Below are 24,992 nucleotides of genomic sequence, written 5' to 3' on the forward strand. Positions count from 1 at the left end.
AATGAAATTCCTCACTCCCACCCATGTTCTGAACTCCTATGAATACAGGCCCAGAGACGTTCTATATGAAGCCTTTCATTCCTGGGATGAATGTTGTAAACCACTTCTGGACCCTGTCCATGGCCAGCATCCTTTTCCCTAGATATGGGACTAGGCATTCCCTAGATAATAGCTCACAATACTCCAAATACTTATAAAACCTCAGCTGTACATCCTTGCTTTTGTATTCTAGTCCTCTCAAAATCAATGCTAAAATTGCATTTGCTTTCCTTACCACCAACTTAGCCTGTAAGTTTACATTCAGGGAATCCAGATCTCAGACTTCCAAGATCCGCTGCACCTCCAATTTCTGAATTCACTCCCTGTTTAGAGTATCTACACTTTTATTCCTCCTCCTATGAGACCATAAGAGATAGGTGCAGAACTTGGCCATTTGGTCCATTGAGTCTGCTCAGCCATTCTAACATGGCTGATTAATTTTTCCTCTCAACCCTATTTTCTTGCCTTCTTCATGTAACCTTTGACATCCTTTCTAAGCAAAACCCTATCAACCTGCACTTTAAATATATCCAATTACTCTGCCTCCACAACCATCTGTGGCAATGAATTCCACAGATTCACCACCCTCTGGCTAAAGAATTTCCTCCTCGTTTCTGTTCCAAAGGGACATCCCCCAATTATGAGGCTGTCCATCTGGTCCTTGATTTCCCCACTATAGGAAACATCCACTCCACATCCACTCTATTGGATCGAAATGTATGCAACTTCCCTCCTTTACCAATCCAGTGAACATTGGCTTCACGAATCAGGGGTAGGAAGAGAGCATGTCCTAGATGGCGAGAGTCCATAACGATGGATAACAGTTCCTTGAGGCACTCCCTCTTGAAGATGTCCTGAATGGTGGGAGGGTTGTACCCATGACGAGCTAGCTGAGTCCAGAACCCTCTGCCACCTCATGCTGACACCAGGTTTTTGCTTCCAGAATTGATCAAATGAATTCATATCTTTTGGCATCTGAGGTGTGATTTGAACAATCATCTTTGGATAATTAGTTCAGGTCCTTTAACCAAACTACGCTTGTGATTCTGTGAAGAAAGAAGGTTACTGCATTAAAGTAGAAGATAGAAAACAAATATCCTGGTCAATAGAACCTCTTGCAGAGCATAAATGTTGTCCAGGAACTCTGTTGAGGTTATTGTTTGCTTTGGGAAAGTGGATGGAATTGGAATTTTGTTTATTATTATCACATGTACAGTGAAAAGCTTGCCTTGCATACAGTACTATGCAAAAGTGTTAGGCACATATATACAATATAGCTACAGTGCTTAAGACTTTTGCATAGTACTGTATTTGTCAGCGGAGTGGAGAACAAATTTGTATATCTGGCGGGAGTAAAGGATGTTGGGAATGGTGAGGGTGGAGCTCTGCAGGAAGGATCTGGGACAAGTGGCAAAGAAGGAGTGCCAGGGGCAGGGGCTGGCATGGGTGTGGACACACCCAGCCCTGAGACACCAGGCAAGGTCACTTGATTCCAAACAATTGGTTTATTGATCATAACAGAATGTCTCTCTGGTGCTTCCCACTCTTTTTCCTCTCCCTTCCCCTTTTCCCAACCATCATTCCCCTCTCCCTGCCCCCTTCCCACTCTCAGTCCACAATAGAGACCCAGCTCAGAATCAGGTTTATCATCACTCACATATGTCATGGAATTTGTTTTTTTTTGCATCTGCAGTACAGTGCAATACATAAAATTACAGTATGGTGCAAAAGTCTTAGGTGCGCTAGCTATATATATATATATATATAAGATTTTTGCACAGTAGTGTACTCTGCATGCTGATTAATTCATTGCACAGTGCATTGAGGCAGAACAAAGTAAAACTAACAATGTAGAATAAAGTGTAACATTTACAGGGAAAGTGCATTACAGATAAACAGTAAGGTTCAAGATCATAAGGCGTTACAATAAGAATACATCTTATTGTACTAGGGAGCCATTAGTAGTCATATAATAACGAGGTAGTAGCTGTCCCTGAGCTTGGTGGTACATGTTCTTGATGGGAGAGGAGAAGAGAAAATGTCCAGGGAAGGGGGCGGAGGTCCTTGATTATGCTGGCTGTTATATTGAGGCAGCTGGAGGGGTCCATGGAGGGGAAGCTAGCTTCTGTGATGTGCTGAGCCATGTGCACAAATCTGCAATTCTTACCATTTGCAAGTGGCATAGTCACAATTTTCAAGATTTGGAAAACAACTGATTCAAAAGAAGGTGAATAGCAATGTGAAGAATACATGAGTAAGAATTCAGACTATTAAATAAAAATCTGAGAATTAGATCTGAAAATCTGAAAATTATGAGGATTATAGACAGGGTAAACGCAAGTAGGCGTTTCCCACTGAGGTTGGGTGGGATTACAACCAGAGGGCATGGGTTAAGTGTGAAAGGCGAGAGGTTTAAGGGGAACGTGTGGGGAAATTTCTTCACTGAGAGGGTGGTGAGAGTGTGAAATGTGCTGCCAGCACATGTAAGCTTGATTTCAATGTTTAAGAGAAGTTTGGATAGGTACATGGATGGTAGGGGTTTGGAGGGCTATGATCCCAGTGCAGGTCACTGGGAGTAGGCAGTGTAAATGGTTTAGGCATGGACTAAATTGACCGAAGGGCCTGTTTCTGTGCTGTACTGACTCTATGACTCTAAATCATCCCATGAACACAGCAGTGTCTTTAGAAAACTACCAGGAAAGACTAGGTCAAGGAGGGCAAATAGTGTTTAGTTGCAATCATCTCTCTCACTGTGTCTTATACCTATTTAATAAGGTAGCCTCTACTGCTTCCCCTGAGCAGAGAATTCCATAGATTCACTGCTTTTTGGGCAAAGCAGTTTCTCCTCATCTCTGTTGTAAATTTACTCCCCGAATCTTGAGGCTATGTCCCCTTCTAGTCTCACCTTCCAGTTGAAACAACTGAATTAACACAAGAGATTCTGTAAATGCTGGAAATCCGGAGTAACCCCAACAAAATGCTTTTAGAACTCAGCAGGTGAGGCAGCACCTTGGAGAGAAATAAACAGTCATTTTTTCTCAGCCCAAAGCGTCGGCAGTTATTCTTCTCCATAGATGGTACCTTGGTACCTGACCTGTTGAGTTCCTCATAGCAATCTCCTTCATGATTGTATATTTTTCTATAAAATCCCCTTCTCAAGGGTGGCAGCAACTAACAACCTGCAGAAGAAACTCAGTGGGTTGATGGTTCGTGTTAAAACCCTTTATCCAGATTGAGATTGGAGACAGGAGATGGCCAGTATACCGAGGGGAAGGGAGTGATGATTCTGAGTTGATTGGTGGACTAAAGAGGGGAAGAGATTGTCAGGTGTGTTGTACTAGACTATAAGACCATAGACTATAAGAATTAGGCCATTTGGTTCATCAAGTCTGTTCCACCATTTCATCTTGGCTGATCCATTTCCTTCTCAGCCCCAATCTCCTGCCTTCTCCCTCTATCCCTTCATGCCCTGACCGATCGAGAATCTATCAACCTCTGCCTTAAATATACCCAGTGACTTGGCCTCCACAGTCGCCCAAGGCAACAAATTCCACAGTTTCACCATCTCTGGCTAAAGAAACCTCTCCTCGTCTCCATTCTAAAAAGATGCCCCTTTTAGAACATAGATGAGGAGGACAAGGTAAGGGATGGGAGGGGTGTTGGAAGTTGGGAGACAATGGGAGGTGAATAATAGATGGAGACAGACAAAGAGAGAGAAGAAGAGAGAAGGAGAGCGATGAGAGACATTTAGAGCATGTGTAGGAGCGAGTGTGTCTCCACAAAGATAGAACTTGGATCTGAATGAATTTTAATACATTTTAAATCAGTACTTCATGTTTTCTTGGCAAAATTAGTTTCTTTCCATGAGAGATATATAAGGTTAGTAAAGATAGTCAAAGACACATCCATAGAGGAACGCCGTGTCATCTTTGAAGGCACTGTCTCATGTTAGGGATTAGACGTGTATATAAACACTGTTTACAATAATATACTAAAGTGTTAGGTACATGAAAAAACAAATCTGTAAAACAAAGAAGCTTTCAAAAATAATGAAATGAAACGTTTGTAAATATCAAAAAAATTACTATGAAGAGCAGTATACAGTAAAACAGTAAATCAAATCAATATTTGGTGTGATCACCCTTTGCCTCTTAGATACTCTGTCGAGCAGTTTAATAAGAAAAGTGGCTGGTAGGTTGTTCCAAGCATCTTGGAGAACTTGCCACAGTTGCTTCTGTCTTTCAGAGTAATCCCAGACGGCATCGGTGATGTTGCGATCAGGGCTGTGTGGAGGCCATGCCATCTAAAACCATAAAAAAAATCCAGGATACCTAACTCTTATGCAGAGTACTGTATTTGTTTTGTAACATATGCTCATTTTTATGACTCTGTACTGGCAAACCACTTCCGTAGAAAAATTTGCCAAGAACTACTGTGATCATGGGAAGATTATGATCACCTACATCATACGACACAGTTGATAGCAAACAAATGAACGAATTGTACTGCTGCCTCAAAATGACAAATTTCATATCATGTAAGTCAGTGATAATAAATCTCATTCTGACATGGATGGTACAAGTTTATAGGGATATTGGCCAAACACAGGTAAATGGGATTAGCTTGGTTACTGTAGAGACAGGGGATGCTGCAGATGCTGCAGATGCTGAAAATCTGAAAACTCACACAAAACTGTGGAGGAACTCAGCACAGGGCAGGCAGCATCTATGGAGGAAAATGAACAGCCAACATTTTGATTCAGGCAGTAACTACTCAATTCTAAGGGTTTATGAAGAAGCCTCACTGATAATACCTCATCAATTAGTGCAGCCAATAGTTGCCAGCTCAGCCAATGACAGCAACCAACTCAGGAATGGATTTTCCGATGGATTGCCACGCAGAGTATAAAAGTCAGAATGTCAGGATGTTTGATTATTGTTGTTTGTACATTGGTTATTTTCCCATCCTATTGGGTGCAATCTTCCATTGATTCTATTGAGGTTCTTGGATTTACTGTGTATGCCCACAAGGAAGTGAATTTCAGGGTTGTATGTAGTGACATATATGTACTTTGATAATAAATATAATTTGAACTTTGAACTTTGTTGTAGCCTTTGGTTAGGCAACACTTTTGTTTGCAGACTTGGTCACCTCAATTGATGGTTCTAAAGGTAAAATCTTCAGAGTTCATATATCCCCCAAATGGAGGCAATTATATTTCAATTAAAACATCAAAATAAAAGTTCACAGTGACTTAAGGTTGCTGCTAGGCTTCAGTTATAAGGAGAAACTGGACTGGCTGGGACCTTTCCCTGAAGCATAGGAGACTCATAGACGTATATACAATTGTTGATTTATTTACTTAGTGACACAGCGTGGCACAGGCCATTCCAGCACTTCAAGCCGCGTCGCTCAGAAGCCTAATCATGGAACAAATTACAATGATCAACCAACATACCCACTGGCACATCTTTGTGTTGAGGGCGGAAACCGATGCACCCAGAGGAAACAAATGCATTCCATGGGGAAGACGAACAGACTCCTTACATCGGACAACGGGATAGAACTCCAAACTCTGAGGCCCTGAGCTGTAATGGCATCGCGCTAACCACTATGATACCATGAGGAGCACAGATAAGATGGATGATCTCAGTCTTTTTCCTAGGGCAGTGGAATCTAAAACTGGAGGGCACAGGTTGTGATGAGACTCTTCTCATTGCTACCATCAGAGTGGAGATATGGAGCCTGAAGACACATGTTCAAATTTTAGGAACAGATACATCCCCTCTGCCATCAGATTTCTGAATGGTCTATGAACCCATGTACACTATCTCACTTTCTTTCTTTTTGTATTAATTATTTAATTCTTTCTGCATATATTATGAGAGGTGACCTGATAGAGGTGTACAAGATGATAAAAGGCACAGGATGAGTGGACTGCCAGAAACATTTTCCCTAGGCGGAAGTAGATAATACAAGGGAGCATAATTTTAAGGTGATTGGAGGAAAGTATAGGGGCGATGTCAGAGGTAAGCTCTTTACACAGAGAGTGGTGGGTGTCTGGAATGTGCTTCTGGGCTGGTGGTAGAGGGAGATACATTTAGGGACATTTAAGAAACACTTAGTTAGGCACATGGTTGATACCTGAAGGGCAATTTCCCCACACTAAGGGTGGTGGATATATGGAACAAGCTGTTAGAGGAAGTGTAGAGACGAGTAAAGTGCAATGTTTTATTAACTCTTGGACAGATACATGGATAGGAAAGGTTTAGAAGGACATAGGACTTAAACAAATGGGACTGCCTTCAATGGAAATCTTGGTTATCATGATGAGTTGGGCTGTAGAACAGTTTCCATGCTGAACTACTATGTATTTATTTATTTACAGTTCTGTGTTAAAGTCTATGCACATATATATAGCTAGGGTGCCTGAGACTTTTGCACAATACTGTAGTATGTAATATACCGTCCTGATGTTGCAAAAAAATCAAATTTCATGACATGTGAGTGATGATAAACCTGATTCTGATATAGGTCTTTTTTGCAGCCTGAGAGTGGGAAGGGGGCAGGGAGAGGGGAATCATGGTTGGGAAAGGGGGAAGGGAGAGTGGAGGGAGCAGGAAGCACCAGAGAGACATTCCGTAATGTTCAATAAACCGATTGTTTGATATCAAATGACCCTGCCTGGCGTCTTAGGGCTGGGTGTGTCTTGTCCCCTGCCACCCACCCCCCACCCCTAGCACTCCTTCTCTACCACCTGTCTCACACCACTCCGGCGGTGCTGTCTCATTAACAAGGTGTTTTCACCCACAGAACTGCCACTCACTGGATTTTTTTTTGATAATCGCACCATTCTCTGTAAACTCCAGAGACAGTTTGCATGAAAATCCCAGGACATCAGCAGTTTCTGAGATACTCAAACCACCCCATCTGGCACCACAACTATTGCATGGTCAAAGTCACTTAGATCACAATCCTTACCCATTCTGAAGTTTGGTCTGAACAACAAATGAACCTCTTGACCCTGTTTGCATGCTTCTACACATTGAGTTGCTGTCACATGATTGGCTGCTTAGATATTTGCATTAATGAACAGTTGTACAACTGTACCTAATAAAGTGGGCAATGAGTGTATTCTGTTCATTTCCAATCGCTCAGCTATTGGAAGGATATTACTAAGCTGGAAAGAGTGCAGAAAAATTCATGAGGATGTTACTGTGACTGGAGGACTTAAGTTATTGGGACTGGAGGACTTGGGTTATATTGAGAAGCTGAGTAATCTGTCACTTTTTTCCATGGAATGTGACAGGCTGAAGGAGGAGCTCATGGAATAGATAGGGTGAATGTCCACAATCTTTTTCCCAGGGTAGGGAGGGTGTAACTAAAGGGTATTATTTAAGGTGAAAGGGGAAAGGTTTAAAGGGGAACTGAAGGGCACCTTTCCAAAGATCCAAAGTGCATTTATTAACAAACGTATAAATTACACAACCTTGAGAGTTGTTTACTTACAGGTAGTCGCCAAGCAAGGGACATGAAAGAACCCAATTTAAAAAAATAAGACCAACCCTCAGTGCTCACAGAGAAAGAAAAAAAAACAAAACAAATCATGCGAACAATAGAAGTGAGCAACAGTAACAGCATTCTGAACCAAACTGAGTCCTTGGATCCAAATCCTTGGAGCAGCCTGGAGTAGACCCAAAGCCTCAGTATTCAGTTCATTATAGTAGCGAGATAAATCATCGCAAAGTTCGCAGACGTGAAGCACAGCAGGCGTAGGGCACTATCACAGCCTTAGAGTTGTGGAGAGAGGAGCCCCCAGACTATTTGGACTGGTGTTTAAATTGTCCAAACCTCGCACTAGAAATTAGGCCCCGCTACGGTGAATCGCTTTGGGCCTAGATTCCACTGCCAACCTCTCCAAGTCGGCTCGGCGCTTACTGCAATCCAACCTCACCTGACTCTTGACCCCCTGCGTTCCAGTGTGTATGGGCCAGCGTTTAAAAGGTCCAAACAGCGTATTGTACTTCACTTTGGGACCCGGGCCTCGTCATGGGTAATTGCTCCAGGCCTATAACACACCACCCAGCGATTCGCCTCGCACCTGGATTTCACTGCTGATAAAGCCGTTCTCAACCTCACCAAATTGTCTCGACGCCTAGAGGGATCCACCTTTATGCCCAGGTTAGTTGGTTGGGCATCGGAACTCCTCTGTCCCGTCTTCTCCCCTCCGAATCGTCCACTCCCACCAGCATGGCTCCATCTCCAAGTGCATCGATTTTGGCAGCACTCCAGCACATCTCTCGAGTTCACTTTGGCCTCACTTGCCTCTTCATTGTTTCTGCTGAGAGCTGACCACAGTTTATTTTTTAAGAAGTGTTATTAGTGATGTTTTTAATCACATTCCTTTGCTTTTGAACCACAAGTAAGCTGTCGCATGTCTTTGGTAGCGCCAGTGGTGAATATATGGAACAAGCTGCTAGAGAGAGCTATAGAAATTAGTACAATTGCAATGGTTAAAGTTCATCAGAATCAGGTTTATTACCACCTGCATGTGTTGTGAAACTTGTTAAATTCGCAGAAGCATTTCAATGCAATACATAATAGAGAGGAAAAATAAATAAATAAATAATTCGGTTATAGTATACGTGTATTGAATAAATTAAAATCGTGCAATAACAGAAATAATATATATTTAAAAAGTGGGGTAGTGTTCATGGGTTCAATGTCCATTTAGGAATAGGATGGCAGAGGGGAAGAAGCTGTACCTGAATCACTGAGTGTGTGCCTTCAGGCTTCTGTATCTCCTACCTGATGGTAACAGTGAGAAAAGGGCATGCCCTGGGTGCTGGGGGTTCTTAATAATCGACACTACATTTAGGCAGATGCATGGATGGGAAAGATTTAAAATAAATTGTGGAGTGGTATGCTAGCATAGTGCATAGTGTAGCAATATTTCAGTGATTGGGGTTCAATTCTCACTGGAGTTTGTATGTTCTCCCTATGTCCACGTGGTTTCCCTATCTATCTACCTACCTGCCTGCCTATCTATCTATCTATCTATTTATTTATTGATTGATTGAGCTACAGCGCGACAGGCCGTTCGAACCGCATTCCCCAGCAATCACCTTTTTAAGCCTAGCCTAATCAGGGGACAATTTATATTGACCAATTAATCTACCAACTGTAATGCCCCGGAGCACCCGGAGGAAAGCCGTGTGATCTTGGGGAGAACATATAAACGCATTGCAGACGGTGGTGGGTGTCGAACCTGGGTCGCTGGTACTATAAAACATTGTGCTAATCACTACAGGAAGAAAACAGAGCACCCACTTTCTCTAGGTGCTCTTTTTTCCTCCCACATTCCAAAGACATACGGGTTAGGGTTTAGTAGGTTGTAGGCACGCTATATTGGCTCCTGGTGCATGGTAACCCTTGTGGGATGCCCAGCACAATCCTTGCTGATTTGATTTGATGCAAGCAACATATTTTACATATTCCGATGTTTGTGTGAAGAATAAAGCTAATCTGTCTTTAACTTTAAAGAAGAATATGGACCAAATATAGGGAAATGGGACTAGCTAAGGTAGGCACCTTGGTTGGCATTATTGAGTTGGACTGAATAGCCTGTTTCTGTGCTGTATAACTCAATGGCTACAACCTTTCATACTGTGCTTGTTTAAGTGTTTGTTTAAATGCTTCTTAAACATTGTAACTGTTTCAGATTCCTCCACCTCCTCTAGTAGCGAGTTTCATAGATCAACTTTTCTCTGTGTAACAAAACCTGCCAAATCAGATCCCCTTTTAAAACTCTGCGTCTCACTGTAAATCTATGCCCTCTTGTTGAGGACTTTTTTTTGCCTTCAAAAATGAGTTGCTACTAAGGAACTCTCTAGAAGGAAGGCAGACATTGTCAATGCATTTATAAGTTATCTGGACTACCATGGCACTACAGTAGCATAATAGTTAGACTAAGGAGCTGGTGGTAGACCTGAAGAGAGCTAAGGCACCGGTGACCCCTGTTTCCATCCAGGGGTTCAGTGTGGACATGGTGGAGGATTACAAATACCTGGGGATGCGAATTGACAATAAACTGGACTGGTCAAAGAACACTGAGGCTGTCTAAAAGAAGGGCCTCTATTTCCAGAGGAGACTGAGGTCCTTTAACATCTGTCAGACGATGCTGAGGATGTTCTATGAGTCTGTGGTGGCCAGTGCAATCATGTTTGCTGTTGTGTGTTGGGGCAGCAGGTTGAGGGTAGCAGACACCAACAGAATCAACAAACTCATTCGTAAGGCCAGTGATGTTGTGGGGATGGAACTGGACTCTCTGACGGTGGTGTCTGAAAAGAGGATGCTGTCCAAGTTGCATGCCATCTTGGACAATGTCTCCCATCCACTACATACTGTACTGGTTGGGCACAGGAGTACATTCAGCCAGAGACTCATTCCACCGAGATGTAACACAGGAGTACATTATGTAGTGGCCATCAAACTTTCCAACTCCTCCCTTGGAGGGTTAGACACCCTGAGCCAATAAGCTGGTCCTGGACTTATTTCCTGGCATAATTTACATATTGCTATTTAATTATTCATGGTTTTATTACTATTTAATTGTTTATGGTGCAGCTGTAACGAAAACCAATTTCCCCTGGGATCAATAAAGTATGACTATGACTATGATTGACACTATTACCAAAAGACCATAAGATATGGGAGCAGAATTAGGCCATTTGGCCTACCGAGCCTGCTGTACCATTCCATCATGGCTGATCCATTTTCCTTTTCAGCCCCATTTGCCTTAATGCCCTGACTAATTAAGAATTTATCATCCTCTGCCTTAAATATACCCAATGTCTTGGCTTCCATAGCTGCCTCTGGCAATGAATTGCACAGATCTTCACTAAAGAAATTCTTCCTCATCTCTGTTCTAAATGGATGTTCCTCTATTCCAAAGCTGTGCCCTCTGGTCCTAGACTCCCCTACCATAGGAAACATCTTGTCCACATCCACTCCACTAAGGCCTTTAAACATTCGATAGGTTTCAATGAGGTGGCCCCTCATTCTTCTGAATACCGCTTGGGCGTTGGAGTTTGGAGTTCAATTCTGACGTCAGCCGTAAGGAGTCAGTATGTCTTCCCAGTGGAATGTATGTTTTTATCTGGGTGCTTGGTTTCCTCTCAGAGTCCAAAGACATACCAGTTAATTAGGCATTGTAAATTGTCCTGTAATTAGACTGGGGTTCAATTGGGTTGCTGGGGTGGCGTGGCAGGAAGGGCAGGAAGGGACTACTCTGCACTGTGTTGCTAAATAAATAAAAAACTTGCGAATCAAAACCAGGGAGTTAAGATTAGTTTAATGAGCTTTTTTTTAACCAACAAGGACATCAAAGGCCAAATGACATTGTTCTGTGATATACAGCAAATGTCCTTGCTTCTTAAATACTCACCATAGGTGTCTCACCTGTCCAATGTTTTTTGAGTCTTTGCACCAAAATTAATTTGTAAATTTGATATAACTGAGGTACACTCAGTGGCCACTTTATTAGGTACACCTATACACCTGCTTATTAATGCAAGTATCTGCTCATCTCCATCTGATGTGTCAGCAACTCAATGCATAAAAACATGCAGACATGGTCACGAGGTTTAGTTGTTGTTCTGACCAAACATCAGAATAGGGAAGAAATGTGATCTAAGTGACTTTGACCATAGAACGATTGTTGCTGCCGGACAGGGTGGTTTGAGTATCTCAGAAACTGCTAATCTGGGATTTTCACACATAACCGTCTCTAGAGAATGGAGCAAAAATCAAAAGAAAAACCATCAAGGGAATGGTGGGTGAAAATGCCTTGGTAAGGCAACAGTAACTGAAATAGCCATGTGTTGCAACAGTGGTGTGCAGAGAGCTCCTCTGACTGCACAACACATCAAATCTTGAAGTGGATGGACTACATCAGCAGAAGACCATGAACATACACACGGTGGCCACTTTATTAGGTACAGGAGGTCTTCATCCACACAGATCATTTCATCAAATTTCAGATTTCATGTGTATTTTGGAAGAAGTACTAAAGTATGTTGTTTGCACTAACAGCCAACACATCAAAGGAACGTTTGTGAAGGGGAATGAACAGTCGACAATTTGGGCTAACAATCTTCATCTGAAGTGAATTTTCGCCACTGATACTGACTGGCCCGCTGAGCACATCTACAAGTATGCCCTCCCCACCATTGAACGCATCTCTAAGGAGCGATGCCAAAAGAAAGCAGCATCCATCATCAAGGACCCTACCATCCAGGTTATGCTCAATTCTCACTGCTGCCATGAGGAAGGAGGTACAGGAGCCCCAGGACCCACATCACCAGGTTCAGGAATAGTTATTACCTCTCAACCGTCAGGTTCCTGAACCAATGTGGATAACTTCACTTACCCCAACTCTAAACTGATTCCACAACCTATGGACTCACTCTCAATGACTCTACAACTCTTGTTCTCAATATTGGTTGCTATTATTTATTTACTTGTTTGTTTGTTTATTCTTTTTGTATTTGCACAGTTTGCATGTTGGTTGTTTGTCTGTCCTTGTGTGCAGTTTTTCATTGATTCTACTGTTTCTTTGTATCTACTGTGAATGCCCTCAAGGAAATGAATCTCAGGTTAGTATATGTTGACATATACATACTTTGATAAACTTAATTTTGAACATTGCGTTCCACCAACGTTCTCTGTCTTGCTTCAGATTCTCAGCATCTGCAGTCTCTTGTGTCCCTCATCAGGAGGGGGAAGATAAGGGAACTTGTTGAGGGATCGGCAGAGGAAAGATGAGCAATTTCAAGTTTCCGGGTGCCAACGTCTCTGAAGATCTATCCTGGGCCCAACATATTAATTCAATTATGAAAAAAGAACACCAGAAGCTATATGTCATTAGGCGTTTGAGGAGGTTTGGTATGTACCAAAGACTAGCAAATTTCTGCAGGTGTACCATGGAGACAATTCTTACTGGTTGCATCACCATCTGGTATGGAGGCACCATTGCACAGGATCAGAAAAAGCTGCACAGGATTGTAAACTCAGCCAGCTCCATCATGAGTACTCACCTCGCCACCCTCAATGGCGATGCCTCGAGAGGGTGACATCCATCACGAAGGACCCTCATCACCAAGACTTGCCCTCTTCTCATTACTACCATCAAGGAGCATAAAGATACAAATTCAGTGTTTTAGGAATATCTTCTTCCTCTCCATCACTGGTTTTCCAAATGGTCAATGAATCAGTTAACAATACCTGACTATTTGGCTCGCTTTTTGCAATGCTTATATTTTAAATATTGTACTGTAGTGCTGTCGCAAAACAGCAAATTTCACAACATACAGTATGTCAGTGTTAATCAACCTGATTTTGATGCTGTCTCGCTCTCTTTCTCTGTCTCATATCCCTTTTTCTATCAGACACACATTCTTTCTATTCTCTACTTTGTACCGACTTCAGCCCGCTTTTCCGCCTGGCCACATCCTCAGTGTAAGTTGCAAAACGGATTATTTTGCCTTCACATTTGCAAGTTTCTACCGATGTAGTGTGGAGAGCATTGTGACTGGTTGCATCACTGTCTGATATGGAGGGGCCACTGAACAAGATCAGAAAAAGCTGCCGGAAGTTGCAAACTCAGCCAGCTCCATCATTGGCACTAGTCTCCCCAGCATCGAGGACACCTTCAAAAGGCGATGCCTCGAAAAGGCATTATCCGTCATTAAGGAATTCCATCACCCAGGACATGCCCTCTTCTCATTGCTACCATTAGGAAGGAGGTACAGGAGCCTGAAGACACACACTTAACATTTCAGGAACAGCTTCTTCCCCGCCGTCATCAGATTTCTGAATGGACAAGGAACAGTGAACACTACCTCAGTATTTTCCCTCTCTTTTCATGCTATTTATTTAATTATTTTATATATAATTCTTATTTTAATTTATAGTTTTTATGATTATGTTTTGCACTGTACTGCTGCAGCAAAACAACAAATTTCGTGACATATGTCAGTAATATTAAACTTAATTGTGATTCTGTCAGACTTGATAATATTTCCTGATCAATCCGAAGCCTCATAATTATTATATCCATCAATTTGTTTCCTGTTTAGGCTTTAATCTTTAAATAAGTTGTAAAGATGCAGAGGTGAGATGGCAGGTTGAGGGGAGATTGAGCCTTTTAATGTTTTCTTATTAACATTAATAAAATCAGGTGACAGGCATGTAATTGAAAAGATCCCACGGTATGGACCATGCAGGACGGAAAATCACATCAGTTTAACAGAACTGAAAGGATTTCACCAGCTGTAGATTTTATTGTGTCAGGAAAGCATTCGCAAGCTGTTTGTTCGGTTGAGAAAGAAGGGAAAAGAAAAACTATGAAGCTAAAACAGCCCATGGGAATAAATTTTAGGCCGATTAGTACAGTTCCTAGCTGTCAAGGCTTGGAATTAATGGTGATTTGATGACAGAATTTTTGACGCGTGAACAAAGAGGTGTAGGGGAGGAAGACATGATTCCTTAGAAGAATGGTACTCCTCTAGCTTGGCCTCACTGTCTGTGCTGTCATCCGTCTGCCAATCTCCCTGTCCATGGTTGTTTAGAGATGTTTTTATCCTCCTTTCTTTCCCACAGACTTTGCCAGATCCGGACCAGTGCCTGGGTTCCAAGGTGACACACTGCTGTTGGCCTTCATCGACTTGAGACAAGTAAGCCTTTGTTTTAAATGTGTGACTGAAGACCGCAGTGCCTGCAGGATGCGATTGACGCTCGTCCATCCCCCCCCCCCCCCCCCCACCGCTAGACGACTCCTTGGCGGGATCTTGCCCGTCACCACTCGGAGTTTTTTGTTGGCTTTTGGGCCTACAAGTTGAGGCCTGACCAGTCAGGTCCCTCCCTTTCTTTCTCTCTCTCTCTCTCTCTTTTACTCTTTCTTAATCTCTCTCTCAACCTCTTTTTATCCATCTCTCTCTCTGTCTCTCATCCTGCTTTTACTCTCCCTCTTTCTCACCGTCTCTCTCTCTTTTTCTCTCACTCATGCCATCTCTCTCTTTCTCTCACTCACTCTCTCTCTCCCCCCCCCCCCCACTTTCTTTCACTTTCACCTGCTCCCCACCGTGACTACCAGATTTGGCAGAGGAGGCGGGGGGGTTCTGTCAGCAGTATTGATGCTGAGCAGGTGTTTGACGTATGGGGAGGAATGGGGATCACCTGCTTGTCAGGGCTCCTTGTTCCCTTTCTTTGGAGTGATAACGTGCGGAGAGCAAGGAGAGGAATGTGCATTCTGCCTTCCCCAAGCCTGCTGACAAAGTGCTGTGTTATAAAGTTGACCTTGCTCCACCTCTCACTACCAGAAGCCACCGACGGGGCTTTTCCCTCCTCTCTCCGCCAGCGGCTGCAGGGATCTGCTCACTGTGCCGACGTCCCAGGACAGCGGTGGGCGTGCCACGAGCAGAGAAAGGGGTCTCTTGTCCTGTCATCTTTTCAGTCCGAAGATAGATGGGGATTTGTCAGGAACTGCGGGTTTCTCAGCCGCAGTGACTTTATGCTCTAAACCCATTTACTTCTGTGTTTTAGTTCACGGCTGTTGATGCTGGGAGGATCTCACAGTCATTAGCATTACTATTTGTGTTTGAACCCTCTTTTAACTGTTGCTTTGTATTCACTTACACGATTGTATGTACTTAAATTTACCGTGATCTGTAGCGGCACGGTGGCGTAGCAGTTAGCGTAACACTTCACGGTACCAGCGACCCGGGTTCAGTTCCACTCCTGCCCGGAAGGAGTTTGTACGTTTTCCTCGTGGCCATGTGAGTTTCCTCCGGGTGCTCTGGTTTCCTCCCACAGTCCAAAGACGTTCGGGTTAGCAGGTTAATTGGTCACGTGGGTGTAACTGGGCAGCACGCGGTTTCTCCTTCCTCTTTCCACCGGCAGCTGCGAGGATCTGCTCACTGTGCTGACATCCCAGGACAGCGGCGAGCAGTGAAAGCGGTCCCTTGTCCCGCCGTCTTTGGGCCCGAAGGACCTGTTACCATGCTGTACCTCAAGATAAAAATTAAATAAAATTACGCGTGCAAGCCAACTTCAGCACTTAGTTGTGATACACAAGGTACTAGTATTAAACCTTAGTAATTTTCCTGGGTTCAGGCTTTGCAGGAGCATCCCATCACCTGCGTGAGTGGCCAGATGTGGGCAGGCACTCTACGGGTATTTGGATAAAGGGGCTTCCATTAGTTATTCAACTAAAGGTGTAAATTAGGTTGCGTTTATTGAGCAACACACACAAAATGGAGGATTTCTGCAGGTCAGACAGCATCTATGGAGAGGATTGAACAATTGACGTTTTGGGCCAAGACCCTCCATGAAGACCTGAGTCGTCTTCAAATCGACTGTTATTCCCTTCCACAGATGCTGCCTGACCTGCTGAGTTCCTCCATCATTTTATGTGCTGCTCTGGGTTTCCAGCATCTGCAGATTCTCTTGTGTTTATGATGATGAGCTGATTGTGATGTGAACTAGTATGGTGAGGTAAGGGGACAGTGAAAAAAGTGCTTACAGCAACATCACAGACAGCCTCACAGAATATGGATTACACAAGGTAGTGAGGAAGGAAACTGCAAAAGATGTTAGCAGTGCATAAACACAATCTGAAACAGGCCCATGGTGATGCAAGAGTGTTCCATTGCTGAGATAGGGTTAGGGTTGTACAGGTCATTCAACAACCTGACGGTTGTAGGAAAGTAGCTGTTCCTGAACCGGGTGGTGTGGAACCTCAGGCTCCTGTACCTCCTGCCCAGTGGCAGCAGTGAGAAGAAAGCATGGTTCAAATGGTGGACATCCTTAATGATAGATGCAGCGCTGCTGTCAGCGGTTGGGATGGATCAGGCCGTGCCCTGATGGACCGGGCTGTGCCCGCAACCTCTCGCACACCTGAGTAAGAATAGCTCATGTAACTTCAAATAGTATCAGTGAGACTATTTGACAGTCAAGTGATTGGGGTCTCGCCATTGGTAAGTCCGGATTTTGAGGCCTAGTGTTTGGTGATCTGGGATTGATGCTGAGGATCCTGGCTTAAGGTCCAGTCGGAAGTCTGCAAGTTGAGTCCTTTTGCCTGGAACGCTAACATTGCGAATCTCTGAGAGTCCACTGGGAAATTCAAAGCCCCATGTCTGCAGGCCTGAGTCCAAGACCATTGGAGGCTCAAGGCTGAGAAAGACAGTCCGTCCTAGGGTTAAAGGACTAAAGGGTCTCGGCCTGAAACTTTGGGTGTTTATCTATTTCCATAGATGCTACCTGACCTACTGAGTTCCTTCAGTATTTTGGATATGTGGCTTGGGTATGTGTGTGTGTGGGAGGTTTCCCCCACATTTCTCAGACGTACAGTTAGGGTTATTGAGTTGTGGTTGTGCTATGCTGGCGCCAGAGGCATGGTGACACTTTCGGGATAACCCCAGGACAACTTGGACTACGTTGGTTGTTGCCATAGCATAGCGGTTTGTGTAATGCTGTGACAGCACCAACAATCATTGATCAGTGTTCAATTCCTGCAGCTGTCTGTAAGGAGTTTGTATGTTCTCCTCATGACCGCATGGGTTTCCTCCGGGTGCTCTGGTTTCCTCCCACATTCCAAAGACGTACCGGTTAAGGTTAGTGAGTTGTGGGCATTCTATGTTGGAGTCGGAAGTAAAGGGAAACTTGCGAACTGCCCAGCACCATCCTTGCTGATTTAATTTGGCACTAACAACACAGTTCATTGTATACATCGATGTTTCATTGTACATGTGAAAAATAAAAATAATCTTTAATTCACTGCGGGAATCAATTCAGCAAGTCACTTTACAGCAATCGCAGAAATAAAAGGCTTAACTTTGAAGAGTGTTTGATGTCTCTGAGCCAGTACTTGATGGAGTTCAGAAGGTTGAAAGGGGAGATCTCACTGAAACCTACCAGTTGGGCACCACGAAAGTGTAGTACCCAGATCTGGGCTATACCCTCCAAATATCCAGACCTGCCTCTCGGTCTTTTGCACTACCTTACTTTCCCTGTTCTATTTTCTATTTATGCTTTACTTTCCCTTTTCTATTTTCTATTTATGATTTATAATTTAAGTTTTTACTATTTACTATCGATTTGTACTCCAGGGAGCACGAAGCACAGAATCAAATATCACTGTGATGATTGTACGCTCTAGTCTGTGGTGGCCAGTGCTATCATGTTTGCTGTTGTGTGCTGGGGCAGCAGGCTGAGGGTAGCAGACACCAACAGAATCAACAAACTCATTCGTAAGGCCAGTGATGTTGTGGGGATGGAACTGGACTCTCGCACGGTGGTGTCTGAAAAGAGGATGCTGTCCAAGTTGCATGCCATCTTGGTCAATGTCTCCCATCCACTACATAATGTACTGGGTGGGCACAGGAGTACATTCAGCCAGAGACTCATTCCACCGAGATGCAACACAGAGCGTCATAGGAAGTCATTCCTGCCTGTGGCCATCAAACTTTACAACTCCTCCCTTGGAGGGTCAGACACCCTGAGCCAATAGGCTGGTCCTGGATTTATTTCATAATTTACTGGCATAACTTACATATTGCTATTTAACTATTTATGGTTCTATTACTATTTATTATTTATGGAGCAACTGTAACGAAAACCAATTTCCCCTGGGATCAATAAAGTATGACTATGACTATCAATTGTTTGGTGACAATAAAGTAAAGTAGTGGTTAGTGTGACGCTGTTGCTGCTTGGGGCATCAGAGTTCGGAGTCAAATTCTGACATTGTCTATAAGGAGTCTGTATGTCCTCGTGGGATGTGTGGGTTTTCTTTGGGTGCTCCCGTTTCCTCCCACGGTCCAAAGTCATACCCATTAGGTTAATTGGTCATTGTAAATTGTACTGTGATTAAGCTAGGGCTGAGTAGAGAGGTGATGGGACAGTGCGGCTTGAAGGGTTATCTCTAAATAAAAATTGCAAGTAAATAATACAGAAAGGCCTGGATAGTGTTGATGTGGAGAGGATGTTAGCACCTAGGACCAAGACTGAAAGTATATTTGTTATCAAAGTATGTATACAGTATGCAACCCAGTTTGCCCTCCCCCAGGCAGCCACGAAACAAAGAAACCAACCTCAAAAACCCAATGAGCGAGAAAAGAACAAATGTCCGCAAGTGGCAAAAAGTGAGTGAGCAACACACAGAGTATCAAACGTCAAACCAGTAGTATTCAGTTTAGTTCAGTTCAACGCCGACCCACTCACCCACTGCCGGCCGCTGGGCCATTCTTCACTGCAGCGCCCCAGTCCGCATCGGCCCAAAAGCACACCATCAAAATATATATCACAGGTTGCAATTGCACACAGCTTAGTAGTAGAATCGTATTTGAAAGAAGAAATAAAAGAAGTAGTTTTGAGTACTGTCTGCAGGATGCTGCCATTGGTTGCGTTATTTGCTGGGCCATCTTGAAGTAGACGGATGCACGTCCCTTTAGGACAGAAAGAAGGAGGAATTTCTTTAGCCAGAGGGTGGTGAACCTGTGGAATTCATTGCCACAGATGGTTGTGGAGGCCAAGTCATTGGATATATTTAAAGCAGAGTTTTCTAGGTTCTTGATTGTTATGAGGATTAAAGGTTACATGGTAAATTATAAGGGATAGAGATAGAGGAGACAGCCATTTACTCTTGTTTACTCTTCCTCAAGGGCATGTAGCCAGAGGCACAAGATGTCTTCCTTGTTGATATATGTTTCCCACATCCCGTGGGTTAGCATACTAACTCGCTGCGAAGTGGATTGCGCGATGAAGGGGACCTGACTGGTTTGACAGACTCCTGCACAAACTCAGCGTAAATACTTTGCTTTTGCTCTCTGTTGCTAAGTGGTGACCTCTCACCTCAGTCTCAAAGGTAGCAGGTTAAAATCCTTCTCTGGGATTAATAAACACAGAACATAGATCAGTACAGCACATTGCATCCCCTTTGGCCCATAGTGTTGTATCAACCTTTTAACCTGCTCCAAGGTCAATCTAACCCTTCCCTCCCACATAGACTTCCAATTTTCTTTCATCCATGTGCCTGATTAAGAGCCTCTTAATGTCCCTAATGTATCTGCCTCTCTCACCATCCCTGGCAGCAGGGGCCCCCAACCTTTTTAATGCCATGGACCCTTACTATGAATTGAAGATTCCATGGAGCCCAGGTTGGGAACCCCTGCCTGACAGCATGTTCCACGCACCCACTACTCTGTGTAAAATCCCTGCCTCTGACACCCCCCTTATACTTTCCTCCAATCACCTTAAAATTATGTCCTCTCATTTCCGCCCTGGGAAAAAGTGCCACTCGATCTATACCTCTTATCATCTTATACACCTCAATAAAATCACCTCTCACCCTTCTCTGCAAAAAGAAAAGCCCTAACTCCCTCGATCTATCCTTATAATTCAGTCAGCCTTCTGGTAAACCTCCTCTACCCCAAAACTAAGCTGACAATGCTGGACTGGGGAATCCTGCATCTTCCAAACACGGCTTTAAATTTGAGCTCCTTTGTCCTCTCTCAGAGTGATGTAAAAGGCCCCACAGCACAGAATTCAAGATCGTTTAATGTCATTTACAGTACACAAGTCCCTACCTAATTCCTACTCTAAATCTGATGCAGAACAAAAGAAATCACAACAAGATAAACAACACAATAATAAAAATCACAATGAATAAACACAACATAAGGTAGCTGATATACATAGATTGACTGTATGTCCATAAATTGACACTAGGCGCAGGAGTGTCTGTACATAAGGTGACTCTGATAGGCAATGATAAAGTAGTGGTGGCTGAGGGTGTGGAGGGGTGAGATAGTGGGTGGAGATGTTGATCAGCTTTACTGCTGGAGTCTGGTGGTCGTGATGTGGATGCTACGTAGCCTCCTCCCTGATGGGAATGGGACACGCGGCCCATGAGCAAAGTGGGTGGGATGTTTCATGATGTTACTGGCTCTTTTCCGGTACCCTTCTGTATATATGCCCTTGATGGCAGGTAGGCAGGTGCCAGTGATGCGTTGGGCAGTTTTGTCTACCTTTTGTAGAGCCTTCCTGTGTGCCACAGTCCAGTTTTCATACCATGCAGTGATGCAGCATGTCAGGATACTCCCTACTGTGAAGGACATGAGTATGGATGTGCAAAGTCCAGCTCTCTTCAGCCTCCTCAGCAAGTAGAGGGATTTGTGAGCTTTCCTGATTGTGTATCTGGGACTATAAGAGGTTGTGCAAGATGTGCACTCTTAGGAGTTTGAAACTGCTCACAATTCCGGGGAATATTAAAGATCTCACAGCGCAGAATTTCCGGCTATCTTCTGCAGAACCACGGGCAAGCATTTATCTCACCTCTCAAGCAACGACTGAACAAAATGTGTTTCGTGGATCTGTTTCGGGATCTCACTGTGCTGAGGAACGGCCGTCTCGCTTCCTACACTACAGCAAGGGATGTCATTTCAAAGGATACTTCACTGGCTGTGAAGCGCTCAAGGATGTCCTGAGCATAGAAATGCAAATGCCTTCTTCCTGCTTTCAGGAATCAACACTTTTGAGCTTTCATCAGCTCCCCACTGCTGGTGGGGGGGGTGGGGTGAGTGACTTGGGACAGGGACTGTCAGTGAAGGGTGCAGGGCACAGATAGTTTGTCAGGGAGTTATCTGAATAGTAATACTTTATGACAAGCCCAGTGACTTGCTTCTGACAAATGCAGGATTATACGTACAATAAAAGAGTTGGTTTGGAAGCACTTAAGGAGATTTAGACTGGTGAACTCATGTAGCTGTTGTACAATGAATTGTTGATCCGATATACTGAGACAAATGGTAACAGATCAGCATCTGGGTAGGTGGCACTTTCTGAATTGTTTGAGCTGCTCTGCAATCATTAGCTTTGTGACCTGCGGGTAAAGAAAAATGTCCATTCTCTACTTTACTGAACAGTAATGAGTAAGGATACCATCTGGAATGGGAGGGCGACTATACAGGATTGAAATAAACTGCAGAGAGTTGTAAACTTCGTCAGCTCCACAAGGGCTCTCGTCTCCGTAGTATCCAACACACCTTCAGGCAGTGATACCTCAAAAAGGCAGTGCCCATCAAGGACCCCATCACCCAGGTCATGCCTTGTTCTCATTGCTACCATCAGGGAGGAGGCACAGGAGCCAGAAGACACACACTCAACGATTCAGGAACATCTTCTTCCTCTCTGCCATCTGATTTCTGAAAGGACGTTGAACCCATGAACATTACCTCACTACTTTTTAATTTCTATTTTTGCACTACTTGTTTAACTATTTAATGTACATATACTTACTGTAATTTGTTATTTTTAAATCTATCATTATTGCATTGCACCACTGCCGCAAAGGCAAGTTTCAAAACCTATGCCGGTAATATTAAACCTGTTTCTCATTCTGAGATCCAGGATGTGAGGTTGTTTATTGTCATTCTCCAGTACATGAGTACAAAGGAGAACAAGATGATCTGGACTCCAGATCCATTGCAGCATAAATAAAAACACAGTAACATAACACATACAAAATGCTGGAGGATCTCAGCAGGTCAGGCAGCATCTATGGAGCGGAATAACCAGTCAACATTTTAGGCCAAGGCCTTTCATCAGGACTCAATAAACATTAAAACACAATTAAGAACCAAAAAAAAAACTCACAATAAATGTCGATATTCAAGCAGTCCTATAAAACACAAAGTACAAGTAACTGTTATATGCATAAACTGATTGGTGGCATCTGTTAGTTTCGCGAGACCATGGATCTACACCTGGGAAGTCTGGAGTATCCTCTCCAGGGCACAGGTCTGGGCAAGGTTTTATGGAAGACCGGCAGTTGCCCATGCTGCAAGTCTCCCCTCTCCACAACACTGATGTTGTCCAAGGGCCGATACAGCTTGGCACCAGCATCATCGCAGGAGTTGCCAGGACGAGATTGAAGGCAACGTCGGACTGCCTTAGGGACTCCAGCTCCGGATTTGTCCTCAGGGTTTACTCCCGAAGCCTTTCCCATCAGTGGGTATGGCCGCAAGGCAGCGGTGGTTTGAAATCAGAGTTTTCCCTCTTTTAGATGGACTGCCTTCCCAGGCTGACGAGCTCCATCTACCCAAAGCACTGGTCTTAAGGCGCCAAGACCCGCCTTCACCCTCTTCTCCTGTCGGTAGAAACAGTTCCACCGGGCTTAGAGGCTAAGCTACACGAGAAGGCCAGGAGTTGGACTTCGTTGTCCGAGGCTATTTGAGGCGCATGCCGTGAGGAGCACTTTTAGGTAGTGGGAGCCAGTCCTCATTACCACTCCTCGGATTGACAACCTTGGAACATTTATATACATACTGTCATAAACTGATATTATGTATATAAAGTGAAGCTAGGTGTTGTGGATGTAGCAGTGGTGGAGGCAGAACTCTGAACTCTGAACTCTGAACTCTGAACTCCGGAACGTCCCAAGCTGTAATAGCGTCGTGCTAACCACTACACTACTGTGATGCCCATTTGGGAGTCTCGATCGTGAGTAGTGTGGGAATGTCCCAGAGGCAGCCTAGACAAAATCAAAAGTCAATTTAAATTTATTATCAAAGAATGTAAGTGTCATCATGTACTGGCTTGCAATCATTTTCTTGCAGGCGCTTCCAGAAAAATAAAGAAATACAATAGAATTTATGAACAACTGTACATATAGACTGACAAACACCCAATTTGCAAAAGATAAATCCTGCAAATTAAAAAATGTAGTATATTATGTCGAGAACATGAGTTGAAAAGCGTCCTGGAAAGTAAGTCACTGCTGTCAGTAGGGAGTCTATATTCTCCCCATAACCGTACGGGTTTCCTCCGAGTGCTCCAGCTTCATCCCCTATTTCAAAACCATACACGTTACGGTTAGTGAGTTGTGGGCACGCTGCATTGGTGCCAGAAGCATGGTGACACTTGTGGGCTGCACAGCACACTCCTGATTTGACACGAACAATGCATTTCACTCCATGCTCCGATGTACCTGTGACAAATCAAGTTATTGTAAGCCTCACAAACACAAAAAAACCTGTAGATGCTGGAAATTCAAGCAACACACACAAAATGCTGGAGGAGCTCAGCAGGTCAGGCAGCATCTATGGAAAAAGAGTTAACAGTTGACGTTTCAGGCTGAGTTCCTTCTTCAAGACTTCAATCTCTCCTTAAACCGCAAACCACTGTTCCCTATATTACCTTTATAACTGTACACTCTCTTTTAATGATTCATGTGCCCTGCCTCGCAAACCTCTTGAATCCCCAACACCTGTCCTGCTAATAAAAAGTTTTTATTTCTTGATTAACTCAAACCTTTCTGTGGTTTGATTTTTATGTTTAAAGTTACCCGCCACAAATGGTTTGGCTTTACAACACAAATCTGGGCAGTTACAAAGCGTCGGGCGATGAATGGAGGTGATGTGTGATACCTTTAAGGTTTCGGAGTTCAGAACAGATGATCAGGAAGAAGCTAGTAAAACACGCATTCTTACAAAGCTGCCTGGGACCGTATAAATAAAATGCTTGGTGTGCATGTTTCTTGGTGTGTGTATGCCTAAGTGTGTTTGCTTGCATATGCATGTCTGAGGAATGCCTGCTTGTCTAAAAGGATTGGGTATCTCCTGAGGAGTGTTGTAAAAGCAAGAGTGATGTGTCCATTATTCGAGATCCTGGTGTCTAGGCTACCTCGACAAGCAGTGGAATTAGAAGCTCATTAATCAGCCTGTCACTGCTGGGCGGAGGTGGCAAGGCTGATGAGCCGACTCATCTCTGCGTGATGTCTCGACAAGGGCTTGCCTTCAAACTTACTCTTCACAAAGACCGCCGAAGCTCTGGGCATTAGACCTTTTTTTAAAAAAGAGGCAAGGCCAAAATAAACATCTTCAGGGCTTTTTTTT

At 43.8% G+C, this 24,992-nt stretch overlaps 1 protein-coding gene across 7 annotated transcripts in view; it reads left to right on the forward strand.

Moving 5' to 3' along the window:
- LOC140196877 (exocyst complex component 6B-like) overlaps positions 1-24,992 on the forward strand; it is an 877,039-nt gene that overhangs the window by 672,848 nt on the left and 179,199 nt on the right. For 5 of the 7 annotated variants that reach the window (XM_072256773.1, XM_072256776.1, XM_072256774.1 and 2 more), the window contains exon 20: positions 14,701-14,774. The exons of the other annotated variants lie outside the window; for them this stretch is intronic. In XM_072256773.1, the coding sequence (XP_072112874.1) occupies positions 14,701-14,774 (74 nt within the window). The remainder of the gene's footprint in view (positions 1-14,700; positions 14,775-24,992) is intronic. 7 annotated transcript variants of the gene reach the window in all.

Source organism: Mobula birostris, chromosome 4, assembly GCF_030028105.1.
Source record: "Mobula birostris isolate sMobBir1 chromosome 4, sMobBir1.hap1, whole genome shotgun sequence".
NCBI lineage: Eukaryota > Metazoa > Chordata > Chondrichthyes > Myliobatiformes > Myliobatidae > Mobula > Mobula birostris.